Source organism: Trachurus trachurus (genome assembly GCF_905171665.1).
Source record: "Trachurus trachurus genome assembly, chromosome: 6".
NCBI lineage: Eukaryota > Metazoa > Chordata > Actinopteri > Carangiformes > Carangidae > Trachurus > Trachurus trachurus.
In genome coordinates this window covers 13786674-13811758 of record NC_139897.1, presented here as the reverse complement: position 1 = coordinate 13811758, position 25085 = coordinate 13786674, and the positions used below count along the sequence as shown (strand labels likewise).

Genomic DNA, 25085 nt, shown 5'->3' with positions numbered 1-25085 from the left:
TGGCTAAGTAGATGAAACATTTAATTGCCTGTCTCAAGTTTTAGGGCATTTAGGGGCAGTCTGGAGTCCTGCAGTATAGTAACATCATATTGATTAAAGTTAACCTGCTACTTTTCCACTACTCACCAAAAACAGTGGCAAAGTTTGTAGGTACATTGCAGCAGTGGATGCTCACGGACTGCCGTCTGTCTCCCTCTTGGAGGTGACATGCCGGTGCAGCAGGACTGTTTCAATGGCGCCACCTCTCGTCTGTAAGACAACGCCGAGGGCTTCAATCACTCACGGACAGGAAAAGGGAAAAAACCGAAGTTAGCTTGTAGCCTAGCTATGAAACCCTGCAATAGCCAAACCTAGCAGGCGAGCACTTAGCGCCCACTGTAAACCAACACAGCTATAATTCACTAGGGCTGTCAAACATAACCGGATCAAATGGTAAGCGAAGCTGTGCATCGATATAAGTGACGAGTTTATGGTAGCAGTTTGGGTGATTTATTTGCGCGTTAGCAGGTTGCTAAGCTAGGTTGCTAAGTTGCTACGCTTGGATATGTGATGTAGCCTTCTGTGTTAGTTACGCTAACATCAAAACAACTGTCAGTAGAGCAGTCTTTGAAGGAGTTAATGCATTTTGGTGGCTCCATGAGTACAACAGTGTGTGTTAAATGTTAAGTCACGTATGCTGTGAATGTGATAATGTGTGTTTATCTACAAAATAGTAGCTGCATAGACGAAAACTAGCAGATATTTGCTACGTATAACTTGCTAGCCAAAGCTAACGTCAGCTACGTTAGGACGATACTCAGCTGCCTGCTAAGCGGGTAAACCAATCTGTCAGTGTGAAGCGGCAGCGGTTATTTGAGCACTGCCGAGTGTGTGCATTTAAAACTGTCCTTGCACCTGTCTCTGTAGGTTTATGAGACTACGCAGCCATGGGTGACATGAAAACCCCAGATTTTGATGATCTTCTGGCTGCCTTTGACATCCCAGATGCCACAGGGTTGGATGCCAAAGAGCCCATCCAGGGGAGTCATGAGGAGACAGAGAGTCAGCTGAAACACACGGGGATATGTCTGGATGACAGCTTATTGAGTAACCAAGCTGTCTCAACATCAGATGTTCCTGCTGTAAGTGTAATAGTGAAAAACACAAGTCGCCAGGAGTCACTGGAAGGTTTTGGTGATAGGCTTCACTCAGGATCAGCACTGCAAAATGGATTCAGGGGACAAGAGGCCTCCATTGACTCTGTTCAGACAACTAATAGTGGCTTCTCTAAATCATTTGTCTCAGCTTTGAATGGGGAGAGCTCCCGAGAGTTTCTTGGAAAGGCACCTGTTCAGCACAAACCTGATGGCACACCAGTATTTTCTCAGTCACTTTCTCATTTTAGCCCCATCTCCAGCCCAGAATCTGAAGGCACTCAGAGCAGTAGAGATGAAATGTATCCAAAACAAGAGAGACCCTGTTTCCCAGAAGCTTCAGTTTTGGTGGAGCCCTCAGGCACAGACAATCCCAAAAAAATTGACCTCAGCATGTTTGATGATTGTCCAAAGGCCTCTGATATTCCCAAGAACACTCAAAGAAGCAGAGCAGAAAGTAGTAGAAGTGAGGAGCCCTCTGACATCTGTGTCAGTAATGAAATTGATGCGACACCTGGAGTACACACTGCACTTCTCCCGCCAGGCGGTAACCAGAGTTTTACTGAGACCAACTGCAATTCAGGAACCACAACGGATGCTTATCCACATGTCAAATCTCAGACATCTAAATTATCCTCTTGCCTTGAGGCTTTGGTGGCTCTAAATGCTAGAAAAGATCCCAGTGAGCCGACCAATCCCAGAGAGACATCAGCAGTTCAGAATGACTGTGTGAAAGCTAGCCCGAAGGTTCCCATATCCCCACGAAGTCCCAGAAGTCCACTCGAGGCTGTGAAGCGGTTAATGAAGCCTTCTGATAGCCCTGTTAGCATCTGCAGTGATAGTAGTGGCAAAGCTTCCCCTGCATTGGCGTCTGGGTCACCCCCTGCTATTCCCAGGGTCAGAATTAAGACCATCAAAACCACATCTGGGCAGATCAAGCGCACAGTCACCAGTGTGCTCCCTGATTCGGAAACAGATGAAATTCACTCTACGTATGAATCCTCTCCATCGCAGAGTATGATTAGTGAAGACTCTTACTGCAACATGTCTCCTCACCAGTCTCAAAGTGCGGCCGTCGATGGCGTCGGCGGAGGACAGAGTAAAGGCGCCTCCGCTAGTGCATCCTCACCGAAAGTGTCACACAACAAATCGGAAGCAAACTCCAGAAGGTCCGGCACGACGCAGTCCGCAACAATATTTCATAATACTACTGCGCCTCTCAAAAGGTCTGTTGCGCATCATAAACCAAAGAGAGTGTCAGCCACAGCAGGCCATGCAAGTAGCACAAACTTCCTTCCCAAAGCAATGCACTTGGCTAGTTTGAACCTGGTCCCTCACAGTGTTGCTGCTTCAGTAGCTGCACGGTCGACGTCTCACCAACAAAGCCAACACACGCTGTCCTCGACGGTGTGCAGCACTGTCCCATTGGTGCATCAGGTCAAAACGGTCAACACTTGTGCTCGCACATCCACTCCCAACACAGCAGCAGGGACACTGAACAGACTATTGAGCAACGCCAACCCCGTGCCTACATATGTGCCCAACCTGAACCCCCCTCCGGAGTGCAATATCAATCTCCCACCACGCGGGTACTGCTGCCTCGAATGCGGGGACTCCTTCGGGGTGGAGAGGAGTCTGGCGTATCATTACAGCAGGAGGAGCGTTCACATTGAAGTAGGGTGTACGCACTGCGCAAAGGTGATGTTGTTCTTCAACAAGTGTGCCTTGTTGGCACATGCGCGCGAGCACAAGAACAGCGGTGTGGTGATGCAGTGCACGCAGCTCCATATGAAACCCATAGCAGAGGAGCAAATGTTTGTACCCCTGAGCGCTGAACCTGCGAAGGCGGACAACTACACCTCGCCGCCATCCTCCCGTAAGAACCAACCTGTCCTGCCCTTATATCCAGACAACGTCATTCGCCACCGACTCCGATGCCTGGAGTGTAACAAGCAGTTACCCGACTACAAAGCTCTTGCAGGCCATTACCAGAGGCCATCAGAAGACGTGGAAGGACTGGTGAGTGGATGTTTCACTTACATTTTAAAGGGATTGTGATAAGTATTTATGTATTTTCCAAGCCTGACACTTTGTCCTTTATTTTTATCTCACAGATGTGTAAGGTGTGCTCAATGTTGCTACCCAACAAGTGCAGCTTCAGGGCTCACCAGCGTATTCATGCACACAAATCCCCTTACTGCTGCCCTGAGTGTGGTGCCCTGAGTCGCTCTGCAGACATACAGAAGCATGTGAAGGAAAACTGTCTCCACTACGCGCGCAAGGCTTGGTACAAGTAAGTGGCCAAGCATGAAAAAAAACAAACCTCAATTACACACAATGCAGTGGCAGAAAAGTGGCATTATGTTTCTTTTTTTTTCTCCAGATGTCTTCACTGTGATATGGTTTTCAAGACCCTTCAAGGACAAAAGACTCACATTGAAGATAAACACTGTGAGGTCTTTTACAAGTGCTCCATCTGCCCAATTGCTTTAAAGACCGCTGACAGCTGCGAAGTTCATCTGAAAAATAAACACAGTGCTGTCAAAGCATCGCCTCAGTGAGTTAACATCTCATTACATAACTGTGAAAACTTGTGCAGTTCTTACAATTTTACAGTACTTAAGTTAACTGTTTTCCCTTTGTTTTGCAGGTTAATCTTTAAGTGCTCATGTGAGACAATTTTCAACAAAAAGCAGTTACTGTTTCAGCATTTCCATGAGAATGCCAACAAGCGTGTGACCTGTGTATTCAAGTGTCCTGAATGCAACTCAGTGTTTCCCCAAAAGCAGCTGTTAATGCAGCATTTCAAGGTTAGATTGATTGTATTTTTAAGGAGATCTTTCATATGCCTGTTTGTTGTAGGTTGAACGTACAGTACTTGTGCTGTAAGAGAAACATTTATCTGTGTATTTGGCTACATAGTTCTTGATATTTCACATATTAAATCTATGCCAAAAGTTTACCAAACATTTAACCTGAGCCTTGAGCATTTTTGAATTTGCCAAACAAAGCTCAGCAACTACTTTGTCATAGTGCTTAAAATCCTGCACATGAGGCAGAGAATTCGACGTGTTAAGGAGGAACTCACTCAGTCCAACAAACCTGTTATATAGGCCTGTTTTGACTTATTGTGATTTTTGCCACTTATTTTCTGTCTTGCAGGGTGTGCATATAGGAAACGTGACCGTTGAGACAGAGAAGAGCACTAGACAATCTGACAAGACAGACCGGCATCAGGATGTTCATCCTGTCCAACAGCAGAAGAGCCACAGTCCTGTTAAACACACGGATAGTCCCAGGAAAAAGGCTGAGCAGGACAGCAGACCTCGTGTGAAGCCCGCTGGCTGGACATGTGGGGAGTGTCTCCAGTGTTTCCCTGAAAGAGACTCCTATGTTTCTCATGTGAAGACCAAACATGGGAAGGTAAGGCACATAAATCCCCCATGGTGGAATGTATTTGTATTGGATCAAAACATGTAATGTCTGCTGTGTGTCACACAAATCTTCTAATAATAATTCACTTTAAGTAAAATATATAGAACACATTCCTTATTATTTTTTATTTTTTTTACAAACAGTGTTGATAATGCTCTGAGGAAAATTTCAACTGTTGTCAAGGAAAGATTAAAAAAAGAAAATAAATCTTGGATTGGCCCCTTTTACCAGATACTACCAGATACTGCCAAAATAAAACTGGTTCTTCCCCAGCCCATGTCCCATCACTGTTCCATAATTTTTGTGAAACTTTCTTGGTGGAGGAATTTGGAAATGAACAACAAATGAACAGCACACCCAACATGCAGTCTACTGCAGTGGAACTGTAGTAGTCGTCCTCTTGTCAGGCTCTTTGGCCAGCCACTGTCCTTTGTGCAGTGCTGACAGGACAGATGACAGCTGGGTGTGACGACAGTGAGTCCTGCAGCTCAGGTCAAAGTGGGTGTTGATTGAATGGTTGGATGCAACGGCATGAGACAAGCTGCTGATTGATTCCTTTGTGAATTTCTGTGGCTAATTCTGAGCTACACGACACCGTGTTTACACGCTTCAGTTATGTGTGTTAGATTTTAGTTATGTTTTAATCACCTAATTAAAAACATACGAGAGTAATAATTTCCTTTATGGTTACCTGTGTGCAGATAATGAACTCGTTACATGTTCATGATGACCTCATAACTCAGTTTAACAAGTGCGGCAAAGATTGGAAGAAATCTTTACGACTTTGTCAAGCTTGTGTTGACACACTTTTGATGAAATTAATGTACCTTTTTATCTTTCACTTTTTTTTTCAACAGTCTATCAGGAAATATCCATGTCGACATTGTCAGCAGTCTTTCAACTCTGCAACCAGTCTGAGAAGACACATTCGCATCGATCATGACGGAAAAAGAAAAAGTTACACTTGTTGGTAAGATTGTTGTGTTTGACAATGTTGTGTTTTATTAAATTAACCATCTTAACCATGTTTTATTAAATTAACCATCGACTCACAAATTCCCTCTCCATTTTTCTTTTTACACTCAAGGTATTGCACGGACACAAAAACATTATTTACATCAGCTGTGATGTTGAAGAACCACATCAGTCTCATGCATGGTATCAAAAATCCTGATCTCAGCCAGATGCCGAAAACTGCCATCCACGAGCCAAAAAAGGTTTTGGACAAGGTATTTATTTATTCATTCATTCATTCATTCAACTCAAAGGCATTAATACAATTGCAGATCTTACAGACCATTGTTTTTAATGTGTGTCGACTTTTGTGATTGACAGGGACATGTATCGGAAAGACCTGCGGTTGGCTCACAGAAGGAGGGGAAGGGTCGCGCTGGGAGTCTGCAGGCTCCGTCAGCAAAACGTCTGAAAACTCAGTACCGCTGTTCAAAGTGTGGTTTCGTCACAGATGACAGTGCACAGTTCCAGCAGCATATACCTCAGCATAAAACCGATGAAAACACTCCTCAGTGCCTTCACTGTGGCCTGTGTTTCACATCCGTGCTGTCCCTCAAGAGACATCTTTTTATTGTACACAAAGTCAAAGATCCTGAGGGAGAAGAGACAGAAGCAGAGGAGTCGTCGGCAACAGGGGGAAAGGTTAGGAATAAGGAGCAGGATAATCAGCCAGTAAGACCAGCAGAGACTAAAGAGGTCAATAATTCGTCACCAGAGGGAAACGAAACGGAGCCCTTACAGGCAGAAGAACCTGCACGTCGGCACTGTGACAAGACCACAGACTGTAATTTAAAACTGAGCTCTCACTCTCAAACAGTCTCCCCTCAGTATTAAGAGCTGCCTCAGAGTTGTTTTCCATGTGAGAGTAAGGAGGAGAGCTTGACGTAATGCATGGAGATGGCACAGTGTTGGAGCGGTTTTTTAATTTTGAAATTCCTCTCGAGTTATTCCGAGGCCATATAGTATATTCAAGGAGATCCTCAACGTTTCATATCAAACAGTATTTTCATAAATAAGAGGACAAATTAATATTCACATTTCAATTATTTTTATTTAACTTTGCATGTTGGTAATATATTCATTTTTGCCTTCCAGACATAACTGCACTCATAGTACGTCTAAAATCTTTTCTTTCTATTTCTTCTTTATGTTTTCTTTCTTTTCTTTTTTTTTTTATTCCATCCACCCTGACAGGAGATCCAGGAACGTCTGTTATTTTTTTAACGTCTTGTATTGATTGATGTAACAGTGACGGGGTGGATTTTCACCATTGTAACAAACAGTAAATTTAAACCTAGCCTAAGGCCTAAGCCTAAATCTTAAATATTTAATGCTACACACTATTACCTGAATGGGATTCAGGTTTGCAGTTTTTATGTTGACTGTCTTGCAAGCATTTTGCAATACAAAGCTAGGATTTTAGCCATCATTTATTACAAGACATAATATAGCTGAATATTCATTTAAAAGCAGTACTTCTGCATTCATGGTAATGAGTTATCTTATAACAGCCTGTAAGATGAGTTACAGGCGTGGAGTTGTGTTGCTAAGCAAAGCCTACTGCAATGAGGCTGTACATGAGAATACGAGTTGCAACATTTCAGAGTTCTGAAATGTTTTTCCCTTCGTTTTGTTCAACGCGTTTGATTTGTTTGTGCCTGAGTTGTTCTTTAAAAAAAAAAAAGAATGAGCATCCAGGAGAAACATGTGGAGGTATTGGATGTGTGGTGCAGCAGTATTGTAAATACCTCAAAATGCCAGAAGTGTATTTTTCAGGCAAGTGAACGGTCAATTTATGTCAAATCAGGGTACATTGTTTTGGATAATCCAGAGAAGGTATGATTTAGAGCAGGACCTTTTTCACATCAAGTCACTCGTAATTAAAAAATAAATAAATCCTAGAAAGAGCATCTTAATTCCATAATCCATTAACACTCATTATGGTGTTTCCTTCGCGCTCACAGGTCCTGATTTGTAAAGCGGCACCTCATGTTTTGTAATGAACACATGACAGTTCCTACCTCCATGGTAAATGGCAGTGATTGTTAAATGTTGAAAGGCTTTGAAGAGTTACAGGTGATCTCAGTGCAATGTAAAATTAGTTTATAAAATGTGTATTATCCCACATTATTAAATTTTATAAATTATTTTGGGAACGATAGTAAGACTATATGGTCATATTGACTGAACCGGAAAGTGAACTTTTCTATGTACGCGCTATATGAGCTCTTTATTTCTCTGTAATCCTTAAATCACCACTCTGCAGCATGTCAGTCTGCAGAGCCTGAAAAGAATGACTTGTTCTTTTGTAATGCTTGTTGAAAGAGATTTGTACTTTTGATACTGTGTACAGTGAGGACTTGTATAGGAAAGCAACCTGTGTACATACAGTAGCCAACAAACCTTGGATTCACAGCATTTCTTAAGCCATTACATCTGTTCAGCATGCAGTGGCCCATGTGCCTTGCTGTTATGTTTACGTAATGTACTTACAAATAAATCGGTGCATTTAATTATACTGCTTTGTGCTTTGCATTGTGCCTCAGACTGGTTTCTGTACTAAACCACTGGATACTGGGGAGAAAGAATCTAATCTGGACTTTTGCACTGATGTCACGTACTTGACAAGCGTCATAGCAAGTCAAAATGGTGAAAGGCACCCCAATGTGTATTGTGCAATGAGGAACCAACAACAGATGTGTGACCTCATGCCATTAGAATATTAGGCCCATCCTATCTCAGTATAAGTGCCTGCCCAGAGGAGAGGAGCAAGGAGATTTTAATTGACTGCCACCAAATTGCACAGAGCACGCTTGAGGAATGAAAGGCACTTTGACAAAAATCTGCAGAGCAGGACTCCTGTCTTCTTTCATCCTTATCTCATACGTTGCCATGACATCTTCAATGACTCTTGATTTGACTGAGCTGAGAAATAAAGTTTCAAAGATCAAGGTGAATCCCAGAGGGAATCTGTGGGCGACAGGTAAGAAAAATTAAAAAACAATTATGCATTATTATATTTTTGTTATTCTTAAAAAATGTACCCTTTTGAACTGTTGACGCTGAGTTTACTATGTTTTGATCAATCAATAGGACATTTCATGGGCAAGAAAAGCGTTGTGGATAGCTCCTTTCTGGAGTCTGCCTTTGGGGATGTGAATGTTCCCACTGAAGTCAGAGCTGCTAGTCCTGTGCACAGAGTGGACGACCTGCAGGCGCTGCTCATTCACATTTTAAAAACGGCCCAACAAACACAACAGAAACAGCCATTGGACATGTTAGTTCATCATCATCATCAATATTATGATTATCATTAGTGTTACTGTTGGTCATAAGCTGAAACTGATTCTATTTTTTTTTATTATTATTATTCATTTAGAGGAGGAGGGGATCCAGCATGAGGAACATCTCCACCAGCAGAAACTGTATAAATGAAGAGAAAAAATGTACTTGAATATTATGATTTTACGTCTTTCTTTTTTCTTTTTCTTTTTTATTTTATTTTAACTGTGATGTATTATGTTGGAAAATGACAGTGCACTGTTTTATGACTGGATCCATTTATTTGAACCTAATATTGATGTGCCCTGTGTCAATAAACCAGTACTGAAAACCAGACCACTGTCTATTTGAAATATTATTATCTTTCATTACAGAAAATAAAATAAACTTACAAAAGGATGTATTTAATTTCTATGAAAGCACTTTCACACACTGCTGAAATGATGATAGAATATTCTGTCAGCTTTATGGCGCCCCCTGTTGGTGGTCTGAAATACTAGTTTTAGAGAAGTGTATCCGGGTGAAAGTGGCAGCACGCCGCTCAGCACCGCATCTATCTCAGGCTAGTTTACATGTGAAAACAACAGCAGCCATGCCTCTGATAGTGATGTGTGGATACCCCTGCAGTGGTAAAACACGACGGGCGGAGGAGCTGAAGGCGCATTTTGAACACAACACAGAGAGAAAGGTCCACGTTGTGGGAGACGAAGCTCTTGGCGTTGACAGAAACAGTGTTTACGCAGGCAAGTTGAGCTAACCAAGTCCATCTTCATTTAGTTATTAGCCTATGTGTATGTGTTTATAAGTGTTGAGTTTTTGTGAATACGGAGCTGCTGCTGGAATCGTCTGGCTATCCTCCAAACTGCTCAGGTGTTTTTAATTTATTTTGTTTGATTAAAAGGAGACCTGTCAGACCGGTGCTGTGTGGCCGGTGTTATGCCGAGAAGTGCCTGCTTGCCGAGATCTGCATGCACAACAAATGTGGACCTGGATCATTCATTCATTACGGGGACGGGGATGCAGTATTCGGCACAGCAGTTTTTGGACCTGCCGAGATTTGCATCCCCTGGCTGTTTTAGCCAAATACACTTGCTACATGTATGAAATGCATGTTCGTATGTATAAACACCTAAACCGTATTGTGCGTAACCCCAGCAGAGCAGGCACTTCTCGGCATGTGTTGAAAAGTGCCTGCTTGCCGAGATCTGCATGTCGCTCGTGAAATGCCAGGGGATGCAAATCTCGGCAGGTCCAATAAAGTGCTGTGCCGAAAACTGCATCCCCGTCCCCGTAATGAATGATCCAGTTCCACGTTTGTTGTGCGGCATGCAGATCTCGGCAAGCAGGCATTTCTCGGCAAGCAGGCATTTCTCGGCATAACACCTGTTGTCGCCTTGAACTGATGCTAATTTTTGTAGCCTGGGAAGTGACTTAAAGTTATTCGTTAAAAAAAAAAAATGTAATCACCTTTTATTGAAAGATATTAGTTTTTTTTTAATCGTTGTAAGATGTACTGCCAAATGAAAATATGACAGACCGAATATTAAAGCAAAAAATGTTTAGTTAACCGTGGTATTTTGATGGGGGTTTGGCTTGACTGCACCATTAGTTTATCATGGAAACTCCTCTAGACTTGATCATGTAAACTGGGTTATGTATGGAGTTACATTTGTTTCTTTATTATTCAACCAAACAGAATAGTTTTGCAATAAAAAAAAAGATTTGAAAGCAAAACAGAATAGTTTTGTTAATATTGTGTTGTGTTCTCAAAAAACCTTGTAAAAATGTACTCTAACATATCAGAAACAGTTTATTACACTATTAATATCGAGTCTACTCTGTAGCATGTCAAATAACTGTTGTGATTGGGCTCACATGGGCATTATCTCACCATATTATCTAAACCTGTCACTTCAATTAAAATGAATTGTGTTACTCATGATCCTCCCACACAGTAGGCTAAGGCACAGTTCAACCCTGTACTAGCCTCATTAAAAAGTCTACTTGTTCAGTTGTTTAATGACCAAACAACAGCATGAGCCTGTGTGGTGAATTTGCCAAATACTTAGTAGCCTAACAATAAGAGGTTTTTTTGAGAGGGGATTTCTAGAAAGCAACCTTGGACTTGTTCTTGGCATACTTTGCCTGTGACTTAATCTTGCTGGATATGTTGCAGATTCCCAGAAGGAAAAAAATGTGCGAGCAGCTCTAAAAGCTGAAGTAGAGAGGTGAGTTTCTGAATGAAGATCATTCACTGATGTGCTACAGTCCCTGCCCTTTTAATATTCATCTATTTGTTGTTTTAGAAAAGTCAACAAGGATGACATTGTAATTTTGGACTCATTAAATTACATAAAAGGTAGGCTAAATCATAATAATAATATACTATGCTGTGTAGATTCTGTGTTAAACATTGTGACTTGTCCTGACCTTTAAAATTAAATTACTTTGCAGGCTACCGCTATGAACTGTTCTGTCTTATCAAACACACACAGACACCTCACTGTCTGGTAAGTGTTGTAGATAACTTACTATCTGATTTCAGGTTACAAAAAATAGTATGAACATGTTAATCAGAAATACTCTCTTTGGATGAAGGTATACTGTTTGACGTCAGATGAAGAAAGCTCATCGTGGAATACCAGCAGAGATGCTGCAGTGCAGTACACCCAGGACATGTGAGTGAGAAACCTCTGTTCACACTGGATCACTCATTCATGAGATTTGTTTTTGTAATTTGATTTGTGCCCATTTTATATTTTGTAGCTTTGCTGCATTAGTTCTGAGATTTGAAGCCCCAGACTCCAGAAACCGATGGGACAGTCCTCTCTTCACCATCCTGAAGGACGACACGCTTCCCTTTGAAGACATTTCTGATGCACTTTTCAAAAGAAAAGCTCCCCGACCAAACCAGTCTACTCAGAGTGTAAAGGATATTGCTTTTATTTTTTTTCTAAATACACACCCAGTGTTTGGTGCATGTATAGATGCAGTCTCTGCTGTGCTACCTGTTTGACTCCCTGGTTTTGTTTTTCCTCCACAGCAACCGCTGTCATCTGCAAACTTCTTGTACGAGTTGGACAAGATCACACAAGATGTGTTAATGGTATGTTTCTATTAGTTGTTTGCCTGTTGCTTAAAGTTTTTTTTCTCTCTTGTATATTGTTTTAGCTGGTGTAGCTGGGTTTATTAGCACGGTAGTGAAAACGTTTTACAGAAAGTTCGTGTAGGTGTTACTTGCAGGTTATAGACATGGCCATCTTAAAGGGATAGTTCACCCAAAATTCAAATCTCATTATCTACTCACCCTCATGTCGACTAAGGGCTGGGAGAAGTTTCAGAGTCCTCCGTGCCTTCTCTGAGTTACAGCGGGACTCGGCGCAGCACTGCACTGCCATATGACGGTAGCAAACGGAGCTCACTTTTCTTCGTCCAAAAAGACACACCAAAAAACATCCAAATACCTCCATAGTGCTCGTCTGTAATGTCCCTCTTATATTGAAGCCCCAACATGGGAAATTGTTCTGAAAAAAAATTTAATAAGTATATGTTTTAAGCTTGTTTGTAGCGGAAGCTCCCAGTGTTGCTCTGCCGGAATCTCACACGATTTGCGGAGCCATGAACTGGGTGTCAATGCAAATCGCGCAAGATTTGGACGGACCAGGAAGAGCAGTGCTGGGAGCTTCCGCTACAAACAAGCTTAAAACATATAGGCTACTTATTTAATTTTTTTCAGAACAATTTCTCATGTTGGGGCTTCAATACAAGACAGACATTACAGATGAGCACTGTGGAGGTATTTGGATGTTTTTTGGTGTGTCTTTTTGGACGAGGAAAAGTGAGCTCCATTCGCAACCGTCATATGGACATGCAGTGCTGCGCCGAGCCCCCCTGTAACTCCGAGAAGGCACAGAGGACTCTGAAACTTCTCCCAGCCCTTAGTCGACATGAGGGTGAGTAGAAATTTGAATTTGAAATTTGAATTTTGGGTGAACTATCCCTTTAACATTGTCCACCATCCAAGAATTCCTTAAAAGCATTAGTTTTAGTTTGAATGCAGCAGTGTGGTGTCTCTTTTCACATGGCTGACGTCAAGATTACTTGATAATTGCTAGGCTATTTTGTTGTGTGTCATCTTGTGCAAATACCTTTGCTGCTGTAATTATTTATCTAACTATTGATGTATCTATAATGTCTGTCTGCTAAGTGCTGCAAGCCAATAAGAGATTACCTTTTCTGTTCCCTCAATGTGCTATTGAGTCCACATGTTGGTGGCCTGAAATAGGATGTTACGTAGTTGTTGCGTCTCCTTCCAGGCTGGAGACTGCATCACCAGTGATGTTTTCATTTTTGCCGTATTTCTACCCAAATTCCTTGAAAATAACACAAACAGTTTGAAGGACAAGTTCATCTCCGGCTGTGCAGATCCCATTTGCTGCTCTCTAACTCCCTACAGTGCAATGTCCCTGTGAAGCTGTGTTTATCATTAGGAACATTACCTTCTGTTTGTGTTTGATAAAAAGTAATTTAAATTTCAGGCAATTTTCAACGCACAGAAGACAAGTGTTCCTGGGGATCTCATTTCAGTTCCAGGAGCCACGGAGAAGATATCCTTTTCAAACAGAATTTACCTGCTCACTTTGTTATTTAAAAATGTATTTTCAACAGACAGATCTTGGTTGATCTTTTTTTACATGTGTGATGTCATGAATTCAGGTAGCTGTCACCGCTAACAGGGTGTTTTAAATTCTTTTGTCCTCTGTTTATTTCTGGTGACTCAGTCTCATCATCTGCCTCCTAAGGGAAGAGATATTAACTCACCAGTGGGAGGCAAAGTGCTCTATATCAAATGACTTGTTAGAAAGGGGAAGGTTGATGAGTGTATGTCCATCAAAGGACATAAATGAAAGGTAAAGCAACCAATCACTGTTAAAGGTCTCTCCAGTAATAACATAGTATGGGATATGTATGGTGGAGAGAAACCAAATTACGTAGATACGTGGATTTTTATTGGCAGCTGCATGATGCCAGCCTTTCTTAGAAGCAAACACTTTGATTTTTTTCCCTTTTGAAGGTGTTGCTCCAAGCAGGGACCAACATAAAAGTACATTGAATTCTGCAGTGGACAACCTTTAACAACACATGCATACTTTGAATTTGAAATTATTCATTCAGAACTTCGTGGTGAGGTTAATGTGACCTTTACAGACTTTGGTCTTTTGCTTTCTGTAATAAACTTGAGGATAAATTTGCACCTGTATGACGACAAACCTTAACCCGTTGTTAACATTGAGCTTACCCGAAGCATCAACATGGCAGAGCTGCGGAAACTACGGCGCCAATTCATCAGCTACACCAAGATGCACCCGACAGAGAACACAGGACAAATATCCAACATGTTTGTGCAGTATTTAAATAAGAGCCTTCACTGAAATATTGTACCTTATGTGGCATTTTTTTTTATTTTTTGAGAAAAATAAATATATTTAAATATTTACTGTGTGTTTGTGCTGACCATTTTAGAGTCACGCACACACATTTATGGTTGGAATATTAAAAGCAGAGCATTTATTAAAGAAGAAAATTACACTGAAATTGCACTCATGAATTCATCAGAGCAAAAATATAGATACTTTTGTAGTATTTATGTCTTGACTTCAATACAAAGCTACTTCTAATAAAGCTAATCACAAGGTCCAAATAGCCCTGTTTTTCTCAGCAAATGGAGTTTGTTCAGAGGTCATAATGATTTGACTCCAGATAGGTGAACCTTGTGTTCAGAGTTGGTTGCCAAATCTTCAAGCTCTTTATAAGATTAGACAAAGATTGTATATTTATCCCACACATGGGAAATTTGGTTGTTAGTAGTAAACAACAAGGTAGAAAAATCAGCAAATATAAAAATATAATAAAAGAGAGAGATAGATTCTACAGTAAGGTACCAAATTATTAAGAGTATATACAGTTATGTAAGAAAATGGTATAAAATGTATTTATACACAGTGTTGATTGTTGTAAGGCAGAAAAGAAACTATTGCACAGATGTGGGGTGTATATGGAAGTGTACAGGAGAGGTATGCAGTTTGTACACAAAAATTGTAAAACTGTAGTTAGTAAACTGTAAACTGCATAAATATAGCCTAAAGTATTTAAAGTTTGATATTCAGTATTTCAGGCCTGTATCTGCATTTTGAACCTCTTTATTGCCTCTCATTTTTGCTGGGTCATTCTCAGTAATGAAGTCCACATTCATATGAGTGGAACTCCTTTTTAAGTCTGTACAGGGTATTTCCCCCCAAGTAAGGGTTAGTGGGTAATTCCTCGTGTTCAAACTCAAGGTGACAAGCCAGACAAATAGTGCTTAGACTTCTCCTTCAAATGCTACTAATTGCTGTGAGGAGTTTGAAAGGGAAATTTGCTGAGTAAAGCTCTTTAGATTTATGTAAGTATTATGCAAGACGATTGTGAGAAAAGCTAGAACAGGAAGTTATTAACAGGAATGTGAGTGGCTTCTACTGTTAACTGTTGGTTACTTTGAGTGACTTAAATGAAATGTGACCGTGCAAACGCAGCATGCATGGAGATTAATGCACTGAATGCATCAACTTTATGATATTTCATTGATCAATATCTGATACAAATATCAAAAAACCAGTAGAGTCAAAATGCCATTTTATTGAAAGAATAGATATAAGATAAAAACCTTTCAATGACTTTTATATTGTATTTCACAAGGTTAGTCCATTCTTGAAGCTGCCCCTCAAAGAAAACAATGAGAGGCAAGTAATGGAAAAATAATGGGCATACATGATTTGCGAAAGACAAAGAATTTGCTAAAATAACTGTGACAATAACTTACAAAGAAAAAAACTAAAATGAGAGCAGCTTTCAGTTATTATCAGCTTCTCATGTTTTTTTTCTTCAGGGGCACAGCAGTGCCAAAGATAATGTCCCAGTGGCTAAAGAAAGGAGCGTAGTTACTGCTGGGCTTCTGGTGGTGCATGTCATGAGCTGGTGCACCACCCAGCAGACCGAAGGGCACCAGATGGTTGAGGGTCCATGGCAGGTCGTAGCCTATGTGGTCCTCCACAGACATCCAGATGCTGAAGACCGTCATGGACCATGTGGTGAGAGGGTGACACTTCAGGAGAACAGGATCCTGGTTGCTCCAAAGTCCCACAGTCATCAGCTCTGGGATACTGAGCTGCTCAGTCGACCATGAGAAAGGTGCGATGTATTCATGGTGGATTGCATGGATCCATCGGTAAAGCTGTGGGTGCTTGTGGTGTACGAAATGCCAGATAAAGTACTGAGTGTCAAAGAGGAGAAGTGCAGCCAGTCCATCAACGAATACCTCATACAGAGTAGGAGCCTCCTGTGGCAGAGTTGGTGCTGGCAATATGAACATGCCAATTATAACAGCAGGGAGAACAAAGAAGATGTGGTTATACAATGCTGTTAAGAAGCTCTTAGCCATCATTTCCAGTGTTGGCTGCCTGTCTGGTTGGATCTTGTACTGATACAGTGAAGGGACTTTATCTCCCAAGAGGTCCAGTATGGCAAAAGGTAAACTGAAGAGGAAATAGCTGGAAAACGCAAGCAGGACGGGGAAAAATGGAGATGAAATTAGAGGCAGATGGTGTAAAAGCAAATAATCCCAGAGAGGCTGAAGGAGACGACCTGAGGCCCTGGAGGGCTGGAGGTCCAGGGGCAGCTCACTGATGTTCAACATCCTGCTGTGGTACAAGAGTACAGCGGAGGTGGTGGTGGTGCTGCTGCTGCTGGAGGTCTCAGGATCAAGACCAAGTTCTGCCTTTATATAGTGGAGTACAGCAGAGGGGACTCTGCTCCCAGTCAGAGCAGACCAGCTTTTCTTTTTTCTTTTTTACAACAGCTCAATGTCCACAAACAAACCTTCATAAGAAGATTAACAAAGGCCCCCAAGAACACAAGAACATGCATTAGACACAATATTGATAAGCTTGAGACTCACTTTATAAACCAGAACAGAGTCAAGCATTTTTAATACACAGAGAGGAGGGAAGACGGTTTTGTTTGTTTTTTTAATTTCTTGAAATCTAAAATATGGAACCACTTCTTCATTTTTTTTAAGCTTTTTTCTAATTCTAGTAGCAAAATTGATTCTTATTTTGTCTTACAGACATGTACCTTCAAATTATGAAACTGACTACTACATTTTCATCCATGCCGAAGTAAAAGTATACTGTCTCAGGCCCAAAAGGGTACAAAGTCCTCCAACTCAATCCATGATAAGTCCCGAGACTTTAATATTAAATAAAAAAAATATTAACACTAATCACACGCACAAAGAATGATTATAACAAGGTTGTTTTATTGGGGAAGTACAAAATTTACTGAAATCATGATTCATGTATCAAAAATTCCAAGATAATGCAATCGTGCTTTTCTTCACCAGCTACTTCTTCTCACTGGCTGCCTTCCTTGAAACCGTTTTGTTGGTGTTGGCATATTTTTGTCGATCATTTCTGAGGAAAGAATTATTATTTTTTTAAATTAATAAAACGGTTTCACTTCCACCAGTATGTTTTTTTTATGTAATGTTAAAAATAAATGTGTATTTACTTGCTCATTTTGACTTTGTTTCTGCATCCCATTCCTCCCTCCCAGTGGCTGCTGCGTGCGCCTCTTGTCATCATACTCCCACAGCTGATGCAAGGCTTTCCATTGTTGTACGGCTGCCACAAAGAATATGGTGGATATTTCATTAAAACATATCCAAATTCATAGTGAAAATATAACAGCCATGCTTCAATAAGGAACCTAAATTAAATGAGCTAAGCCAAGGGAAATGGCTCTGTAACTCCTTCACTCTACTTTTCTCATTTTTACCTGACGTCACTTTGCTTTTTATGAATACCTAAAAGTTTCTTGCCTGGATCTTAATTCTACATGCAGCACTCATCTGCGTAACCTGAATAGAGATGGGTATTACTGAAGTTATGTTCTTGTACTCAAACACAATGATGATGATGATGATATGATGGTAAATAATAACTTTTACAGTGATAGGAAGAGGTGAAATGTTCTCTTGCAGCCTTTGACTGTGGTTTTATGCTGTGTGATGAATTTCAGGTTGTGAATTATGTAAAGCAATACAGCATTTTGCATTAAAAACAAGAACAGGAAGAACAGCTAAGGCACTTTGAATGGGGTTAAAGCAGGATATTTTGCTGAACGTCAGCCTTATAACAGCATAAGTTGAATGCCTGAAATGTAATGTTGTGTCATGTCTATAACTCACCTGCTCTTTGGCGCAGTAGCCACAGATCATCCTGGTGGCGAGCTCCATGGGGTGATCCTGGTCCTCATCGTGGCACCCATCACAGGCGTAAGCTCGGCCGCAGCAGGGAAACCTAACAACATGGGTACGAAGCTTTTTACTCAGTTCCTCCAGGTTCCTCTTAAAGCTAATATCGAAGCGGATATCAGACATGTGAGATAAAATAGGACACAAAGAGCACAATACCTTAGCCAGCGATGGCTTTGTCTGTAATGTTTGCATGTTCCTTTGTCTGGTAGTGGTTTCCCCTTCTGCACAGCAGGGTCTCTTATTGTCTTATAATTAACAGTACTTGAAGCTGCACAAAATAAAAACACATTAAACTCAAGCCTGTGTATGTGTAACACTGATATTTCAAGGTTTTCATGCATCGTGTTACATTTCAAATAACAATGTGAGGTGACAATGGACAGAGTCAACTCTGGCACTTTGCTGTAAACCTGTAATTACCCTTTTGATAGCAGATGAAAGTGAGCTCTGACCTGTTTTGTTGGTGCGAGGCTGAATATACTGGAATCTTGTACTCTCGGCCAAGATACTGACTTTGCTGTGGCAGTGTTCGCAATTAAACTCTTTGGTTTGTCCATAGGAGATGTTCTAAAAAAAAAGAAGAAAAAAGACGAATCTTTGTCACATATTTCACTTGTATTTCATAGTGTTGACTTTCACACACACAAAAAAAACTCGCACAGCAATAAGCAGAACATGTTTCAATACCTGCACAGGGAAGTCCTGGGAGCAGGTGAGGCAGCCCACAATGAGTTCACACTCCTGCAGCACAAGGTCAGCAGCTGTAGCATTGTGCAGGTCCAGGTATCCCAGGACATCACTGTAATGGTGCAGCATACAGGGCCTGAATGCAGCATTGATGCTTGCATTACACTTTTCACACTGGGCTGTGCAGGTTGTCCTTCCAGTAAGAGTCAGATCTGCAGTTACCTTACACCTGCAGACAGGACACATACAGCAGAGTCTGGTTTACAACTGAGGTTGAGAAAATTTTGATTTTTTGATCATATTTTTTTCCCTTTCCCTTACCTGTTACACTGCAGACAAACTGTAATCCGTTGAGCAGCTACAGTGGCTGTGTTCTCTCCCAGCCTCAGTCCCAGCATCTTCACCTCTGTTCCTCTGCGGGGATCACTGATCTTAATGTTCTCCACCAGGCGACTAGCTTCCTCCTGTTGCTGCTCTTCTTCGCAGCCTGGATGCAACAGCTTTCCTTCCTCTGCTGACCTCTCACCCTCTGTCTTTTCCAGTTTTGTGTCAGTACCGGCATTTTCATCTGCATCTGCATCTGCATCTGCAGCAGCAGCAGCGGTGTCGGAGGGCAGATCTGAGGTGTTGTCACCCTCTGATTTTTCACACACCGTCGCCTGCAGCTCCTGGTACGATATAAACTGGAGTCCGGCCTTTTCCAAATCGACATCTTTTTTAAACTACCATTTCAAAATGACAATGTTTTGATTAACATTCAGCAAAATATGATTTCCTAACAGCTCATTGAATGGAGGTTCAGCATCATCCGCTGTTCACATAGGTTGTAGTCTCACCTGCCTCGCTCCCTCAGTGAACAGTCGCTCCAAACTGCGATCCAGCCAGCGAAGAAAAGGCCGGAAGAGCAGCTCTATCTTTCCCATAAGCTGATTGGTTGCGTGCTTTGCCTGAAGCCACTCCAACGATGCTTGTTGTACATGTCTGCACAGGTTAAAATATTATCTTATTTATTTATTTTCACTTAATTGGGTTTAAGAACAGTGCACACCTGCATTAATCATTAAAAAAAATAAGAGGATGTGTGCACCAGATTTAGCATTAAAGTATCTGCAACACAGATCATTCAAAATATCACAAATTTAACTGTAATGATTTTACCTCGCCATTACTGATGGCAGATTTTGATCCAGTGGTATGTCCAAAGTGAAAATCTAAAGAAAATCAATGTCAGCAGAAGCTGTTTATTTTTTTTCAAGTCAGTTATTTAAATATAATAGAGAAGCGTAAGTGGTGACCATTACCTCTTGTGGGTAGTTGTCTGGGAAGCTCACCATGATGTCAATCTCTTTCAGGTCAAAGGGCTGTGAGTTAGAACACAGTATATTACCAGATAACACTGTATGTAATCAAATGTGGCTGGTTGTGTTTTCCCCTACACTGGTGTCACTTACTTAGAATAAGGGAATAGTGTAATGCCAAATCTAATGAGTCTAATGAGGCAGTTTTAATCACTACTTTACCCCATTTTTCTTCTAACAAACAGGATTAATTCTCAGTGGTTCAGTTTAGATACAAATCCCTTATACTGCAGGCGCTGTTGTGAAGTTATAAGAATGGTTGTATTATGAGTTGGTGGATTCATTTTGCATCACAGAAATTAAATTTAGGTTGATTTTGCTCTGAGCTCATCTGGGTAGAGGAGTGGAGATGGAGATGGAGATGGAGATGGAGTGTTTACCCAGTCCGGATCTGTAGCTTCTACAGTCGCCCTGTAATAAGTAACTTTGCCATCACTTCGCTCCTGAACAATCAGCTGATCTTTGGGAAAACGCTTCTTCAACTGCTTGATCTCTGTGTCCCGTAGCTGTTTGGCAAGATCCTCCGTCAGATCGCTCAGCTTGACCTCCTGGAGGACCGGGGGTCGTGGTACTGGGGCTGGTGCCATCCTCTGGGTAGGTCGTGTTTGATTGCCAGAGTCAGGCAGGTTGTCAACAGGGGGCAGCTGCGGTGGATGCCAGAAGCGACACCTGTCCTCCATGGTGCAGTGGCCTGAGATGAAGTAGCGACAGGGGCGGCGGCCAGCTGCTGGTGCAGCTCTGAAGTCATTAGTGGTAGGAGGGGTAACATCTGACCGGCTGGCTGTTCTGCTTGTTTTCTTCGTGTGAACAATGGTGTCATCTCTTACATGTAGAAATTTACATTTCTTCCCAAAACTGCAGTATCTTCCTTGAGAGAAGAAACGGCACAGTGGCTGTGTTGGAGGAACTGACTCTGATTCAGCTGCATTTCCATCCACAGCATTCTCCATTGTTGTGTACCTAAATGAAAGAAGACAGTTACAAAGATTACTGAGATGTAGGCTATTTTCACCAACTACAGAGCACTGTCATGTACTGTAGGCTACTGTAGATCAAGAGTAGCCTACAGCCACCAGGAACATTGTGGTTTCCAACCCTGATTTTGACTTCTCCTTGTGACACTATTAGCCTACAGTTCATGGCTTTTATTTATGAATTGTGAGCAATTCAAATTGTCTTCATTCCCTTATTATTTACTGTTATGAATCTGCGGAGGTCTAAGGAAGAGTGGGTATCTAGTGATGTTGTTCTTGGGGCATGTAATGGCAAACCATTGGTCTAAACGTCAGGTTTCAGTTGAGTTTACTGACGTGAATAAAATACATTAACCAAAGACGTTTAAAAAAAGAGGTCTGACGAATACGAGCAGGAATGGCAAAGCTATTTAGTGTAGTTTACGACATGGCCAACGTTGTTTGTTAAATCTAGCCTACTAACCTAGCTGAACTTTAAGCAGAGTTATTAGGGGGAACTCACTTGCTACTGCTGTCAATCAAATCGAAAGAGTAATAGCTGGAGAGGACGACATTACCTAAAATATTAGCAGGGGTCCACATCAAGGTTTATTCCGTGAAATGTTTATACCACAAGTGTTCGGAAAAAACGCTTGAAAAAACCTTCAAAATTAGCTTTTACAGCAACCTGTCAAGTGACTACACCGTTACGTGCTACCGTGCATGATACAAGCGTAGTCGCTACGTCATTACGTATGACAGGAAGTCCTTGAGTGGCAGGGGGATGGCTAATACATCCATGGGGGATGGTCCAGTCATGGAGCTATAATAGCCTACATCCATGGGTCCAGTCCAGAGCGATATTGATATGGCTCTGGTCCAGTCCAGTCCCATACATGCCCACACATCCAAGGATGTAACCAAAGCCTGTTTATTTTAGAAACTCTCGTCGTGTGTAAAAGTTATGAGAATTTCTACTTAAAGGGTCCTGAAAGCTCCTCTGTTGGACACTGTATAGGATTTGCTTTTGGCGTCCTCTATAGTCTGGGAGGTTCAATATTCATTTACACTGTTTGTTGTAATACAATGTAGGCTATATCAGTAGATGGAGTTTGCCCAGTTGTAATTACTGAATGATGATCGTGATTACATGGTCAAAGTTCATTCTTGAATTGTTGTTTTGTTTTTTTCCTGTACTGTCCTGTATTTTTAACTGGACCCAGAGTCTGTACTAATAAATCATCTATCTATCTATCTTGACTTGGAAGAACAGCTGCAACACAAATTCCAAGTATTGTAGTACAACAGTTTAGTGAGATGAATCAAAGATACTCTATTTAGGATCACATAGCTCTGTGAATTTCAAATTAGTTCAATTTAGAATGAATAAGAGAATGAATGAACTGCTGAGAGTTCACACATTCATTTCCTTTAATACATTTTTATAAGAAACAAAGCTACCACCTACACCTTTTGGTCATTAGGCCACTGAGATAAATAGATAGATAGATCTCATCTGAGTACATGTAGGACTAACAACATATTTAGCAAATTTTTTCTGCTAATGTTTATTTTGATTCTATCATTACTTTTACCTACAGTGTGACTTTATACAATCTGTGTATTTCTTTTTTAAATTTCCTCCATCTTTCTTTAGGCCCCTTGTTCTTCTTTCTTTCTGTCTTTAGATGACTGTGTGAACTTTAAGGGGCCTGTTTAGCCTGCCACACACATAAAAACAGAGCAAAACACACAGCAAAACAGAGTCACTTGAGCTCGAACAGAAAATAAATAAATAAGTGAGTAGTTTCACACACTGAACAATTTATCATGTGGTGAGCTATATGTTAACAGTTACCCAGGGTGCATGAATAATTTATTTCACTCGTCTCTCACTTGATACCTCACAGTGAGCAAAGCACAAACAGACACTCATTGGATTCAGTTGTTTCTATAGAACAGCCACATTCCTCAGACATCAGGTAGCCTATATAAAATATTGACCTTTTTGATTGTTTGATTGATTGATTGATTGATTGATTGATTGATTGATTGATTGATTGATTGATTGATTGATTGATTGATTGATTGATTGATTGATTGGTTGATTGATTGATTGATTGATTGATATTATTTTTCCTGCAGGATGGATCTTTCTGATACTAGTGCATCTCTTTGGATTAGATGCTTTAGAAACGACTCGTTGCTGCAGCCCCTGTGGGACAGCCTGAGGCTAAACTACAGAGACCATCTGAGATCTCCACTCTTCCCCGTTGTCCTGACCGTGTCCTCCTACTTTGTCCTGTGCCTTCCTTTCCTTGTCTGTGACATCATGGGGGACAGGTGGGCATGGGTCCAGCAGTTCAAGATCCAACCGAGCCGACGGCCGACAGCCTCTATGCTGCTGCACTGTGGAGGTGTCACCTTGTACAACCACCTGTTCCTTGTGCTCCCAGCATCAGTGGCCCAGTGGGCATGGAGGCCCCCTGTGGAGCTGCCAGCCCAGGCTCCATCCCTGCTTGAGCTGGTAGCTGGAGTGATTGTCAACCTCCTGCTCTTTGACTTTCAGTATTTCATCTGGCATCTGCTCCATCACAGGATCCGCTGGCTGTATGTCACTTTCCATGCCATCCATCACAATTACTCATCTCCCTTTGCTCTCGCCACTCAGTGTCTCGGTGGCTGGGAGCTGGTCACGGTCGGCTTTTGGACCACCCTGAATCCTGTGATCCTGCAATGCCATCTTCTCACCACATGGGTCTTCATGGTGTTGCATGTCTATGTTTCTATAGAGGATCACTGTGGCTATGATTTCCCTTGGTCTACATCACGTCTGATACCATTTGGCATCTACGGAGGGCCCAGCAAACACGACGTGCACCACCAGAAACCCAACACCAACTTTGCACCGCACTTTAGCCACTGGGACAAAATATTTGGAACGCATGCTGATTTCAGTTTCTCTTCCCCTTTAAAATAGAAGACTGTTACACTTTTGGTATGTTATACATAGGTACTTGTGTTTTGGTGTCTGATTTTCTTATTATCTGGATAGCATGAAGATGGAAAAGCTGAAGTGAAATCATAGTTTTTCTTTGCATAATTATAGGCCTAATGGAGGCATGTCACTGTCAAAATAAGTGTAGTGTGTTTCCTGTAGCTTTTATGATATTGAGCAATGATTTGAACTTCCACCTTCATGTGTGTCTGGTTATTTACACTGAAAGTGATCTTGAGCTTTAGACGTGGCTTGCATCACATTTTCCCACTTGTAAATAATGAATCTATCCAGCCACTTTTTCCACTTGTGTCATGTTTCGTGTAAAGTAATTTCACCCTTCTGTTTAGTTTCATTTCATTTCCTTGTGTTTTCAGGCCCAGAGACAAAAACATTTACATTTCCAGGGAAGAGATTATGTCATTAGTTAGGCCTATTGTCCTTGATACTGATCATTTATTGACCTCTGATTTGTATTTCTCTTATTGTTTAGCAATAAATAAACTTGTGTGTGTAGCTACTGTGACACCAATGCCTTTTGTTTTTTCGAGGTCAGGTGACCTGATCAGTAAGGCTACCCCACACACTAGCCTACTCCTACTGTCAACTTTTTTACCCATAAAAGTTAAAAGTGACATTAAATATCCCACCACTAGATGTCAGTAAAGCACTCTAATTTATATTTAGGCTGAATTCAACACACTTTATAAAGTTATTCCCCGCATATTTCACTCACACATCCTGGTAATTTGCGATAGAAAATATATTGCATACATGATATTTAAATTAACTAGGCGTAAACATAGAGGGCGTAAATAATATTTTTGTTGGATGTTTCGTTGTCCAGAGAGTTTGTTGTTGTCATTGCCCTGG

The 25085-nt window shown here is 41.3% G+C and overlaps 5 protein-coding genes across 5 annotated transcripts; 3 read left to right on the top strand and 2 right to left on the bottom strand.

The window, feature by feature from the left end:
• Positions 1 to 308: 308 nt before the first annotated feature.
• znf592 (zinc finger protein 592) lies at positions 309 to 8095 on the top strand. The gene is made up of 9 exons (XM_083973215.1): positions 309 to 432; positions 907 to 3152; positions 3248 to 3426; positions 3517 to 3690; positions 3784 to 3943; positions 4296 to 4556; positions 5426 to 5538; positions 5656 to 5797; positions 5904 to 8095. The coding sequence occupies exons 2-9, from the start codon at positions 927 to 929 to the stop codon at positions 6414 to 6416; spliced, it is 3768 nt and encodes a 1255-aa protein (XP_083829341.1). The 5' UTR covers positions 309 to 432; positions 907 to 926; the 3' UTR covers positions 6417 to 8095.
• Positions 8096 to 9410: 1315 nt separating this feature from the next.
• On the top strand, positions 9411 to 14333 carry kti12 (KTI12 chromatin associated homolog). The gene is made up of 9 exons (XM_083973175.1): positions 9411 to 9607; positions 11041 to 11092; positions 11171 to 11223; positions 11319 to 11374; positions 11463 to 11542; positions 11631 to 11790; positions 11908 to 11970; positions 13403 to 13473; positions 14155 to 14333. The coding sequence occupies exons 1-9, from the start codon at positions 9457 to 9459 to the stop codon at positions 14294 to 14296; spliced, it is 828 nt and encodes a 275-aa protein (XP_083829301.1). The 5' UTR covers positions 9411 to 9456; the 3' UTR covers positions 14297 to 14333.
• Positions 14334 to 15762: 1429 nt separating this feature from the next.
• On the bottom strand, positions 15763 to 16596 carry ch25hl1.1 (cholesterol 25-hydroxylase like 1, tandem duplicate 1; the record flags this gene model as incomplete). Its single annotated transcript, XM_083973525.1, has 1 exon — positions 15763 to 16596. The coding sequence occupies one exon, from the start codon at positions 16594 to 16596 to the stop codon at positions 15763 to 15765; it is 834 nt and encodes a 277-aa protein (XP_083829651.1).
• Positions 16597 to 17197: 601 nt separating this feature from the next.
• Positions 17198 to 21948, bottom strand: LOC310987086 (uncharacterized protein). The gene is made up of 12 exons (XM_083973256.1): positions 21793 to 21948; positions 20642 to 21221; positions 20205 to 20264; positions 20062 to 20114; positions 19740 to 19884; positions 19225 to 19625; positions 18904 to 19132; positions 18669 to 18783; positions 18373 to 18484; positions 18148 to 18259; positions 17469 to 17581; positions 17198 to 17371 (listed from the first exon to the last, which is right to left on the bottom strand). The coding sequence occupies exons 2-12, from the start codon at positions 21209 to 21211 to the stop codon at positions 17302 to 17304; spliced, it is 1980 nt and encodes a 659-aa protein (XP_083829382.1). The 5' UTR covers positions 21212 to 21221; positions 21793 to 21948; the 3' UTR covers positions 17198 to 17301.
• Positions 21949 to 23358: 1410 nt separating this feature from the next.
• Positions 23359 to 24194, top strand: ch25hl1.2 (cholesterol 25-hydroxylase like 1, tandem duplicate 2; the record flags this gene model as incomplete). Its single annotated transcript, XM_083973054.1, has 1 exon — positions 23359 to 24194. Exon 1 carries the CDS (start codon positions 23361 to 23363, stop codon positions 24192 to 24194), a length of 834 nt encoding a protein of 277 aa, XP_083829180.1. The 5' UTR covers positions 23359 to 23360.
• Positions 24195 to 25085: the final 891 nt, after the last annotated feature.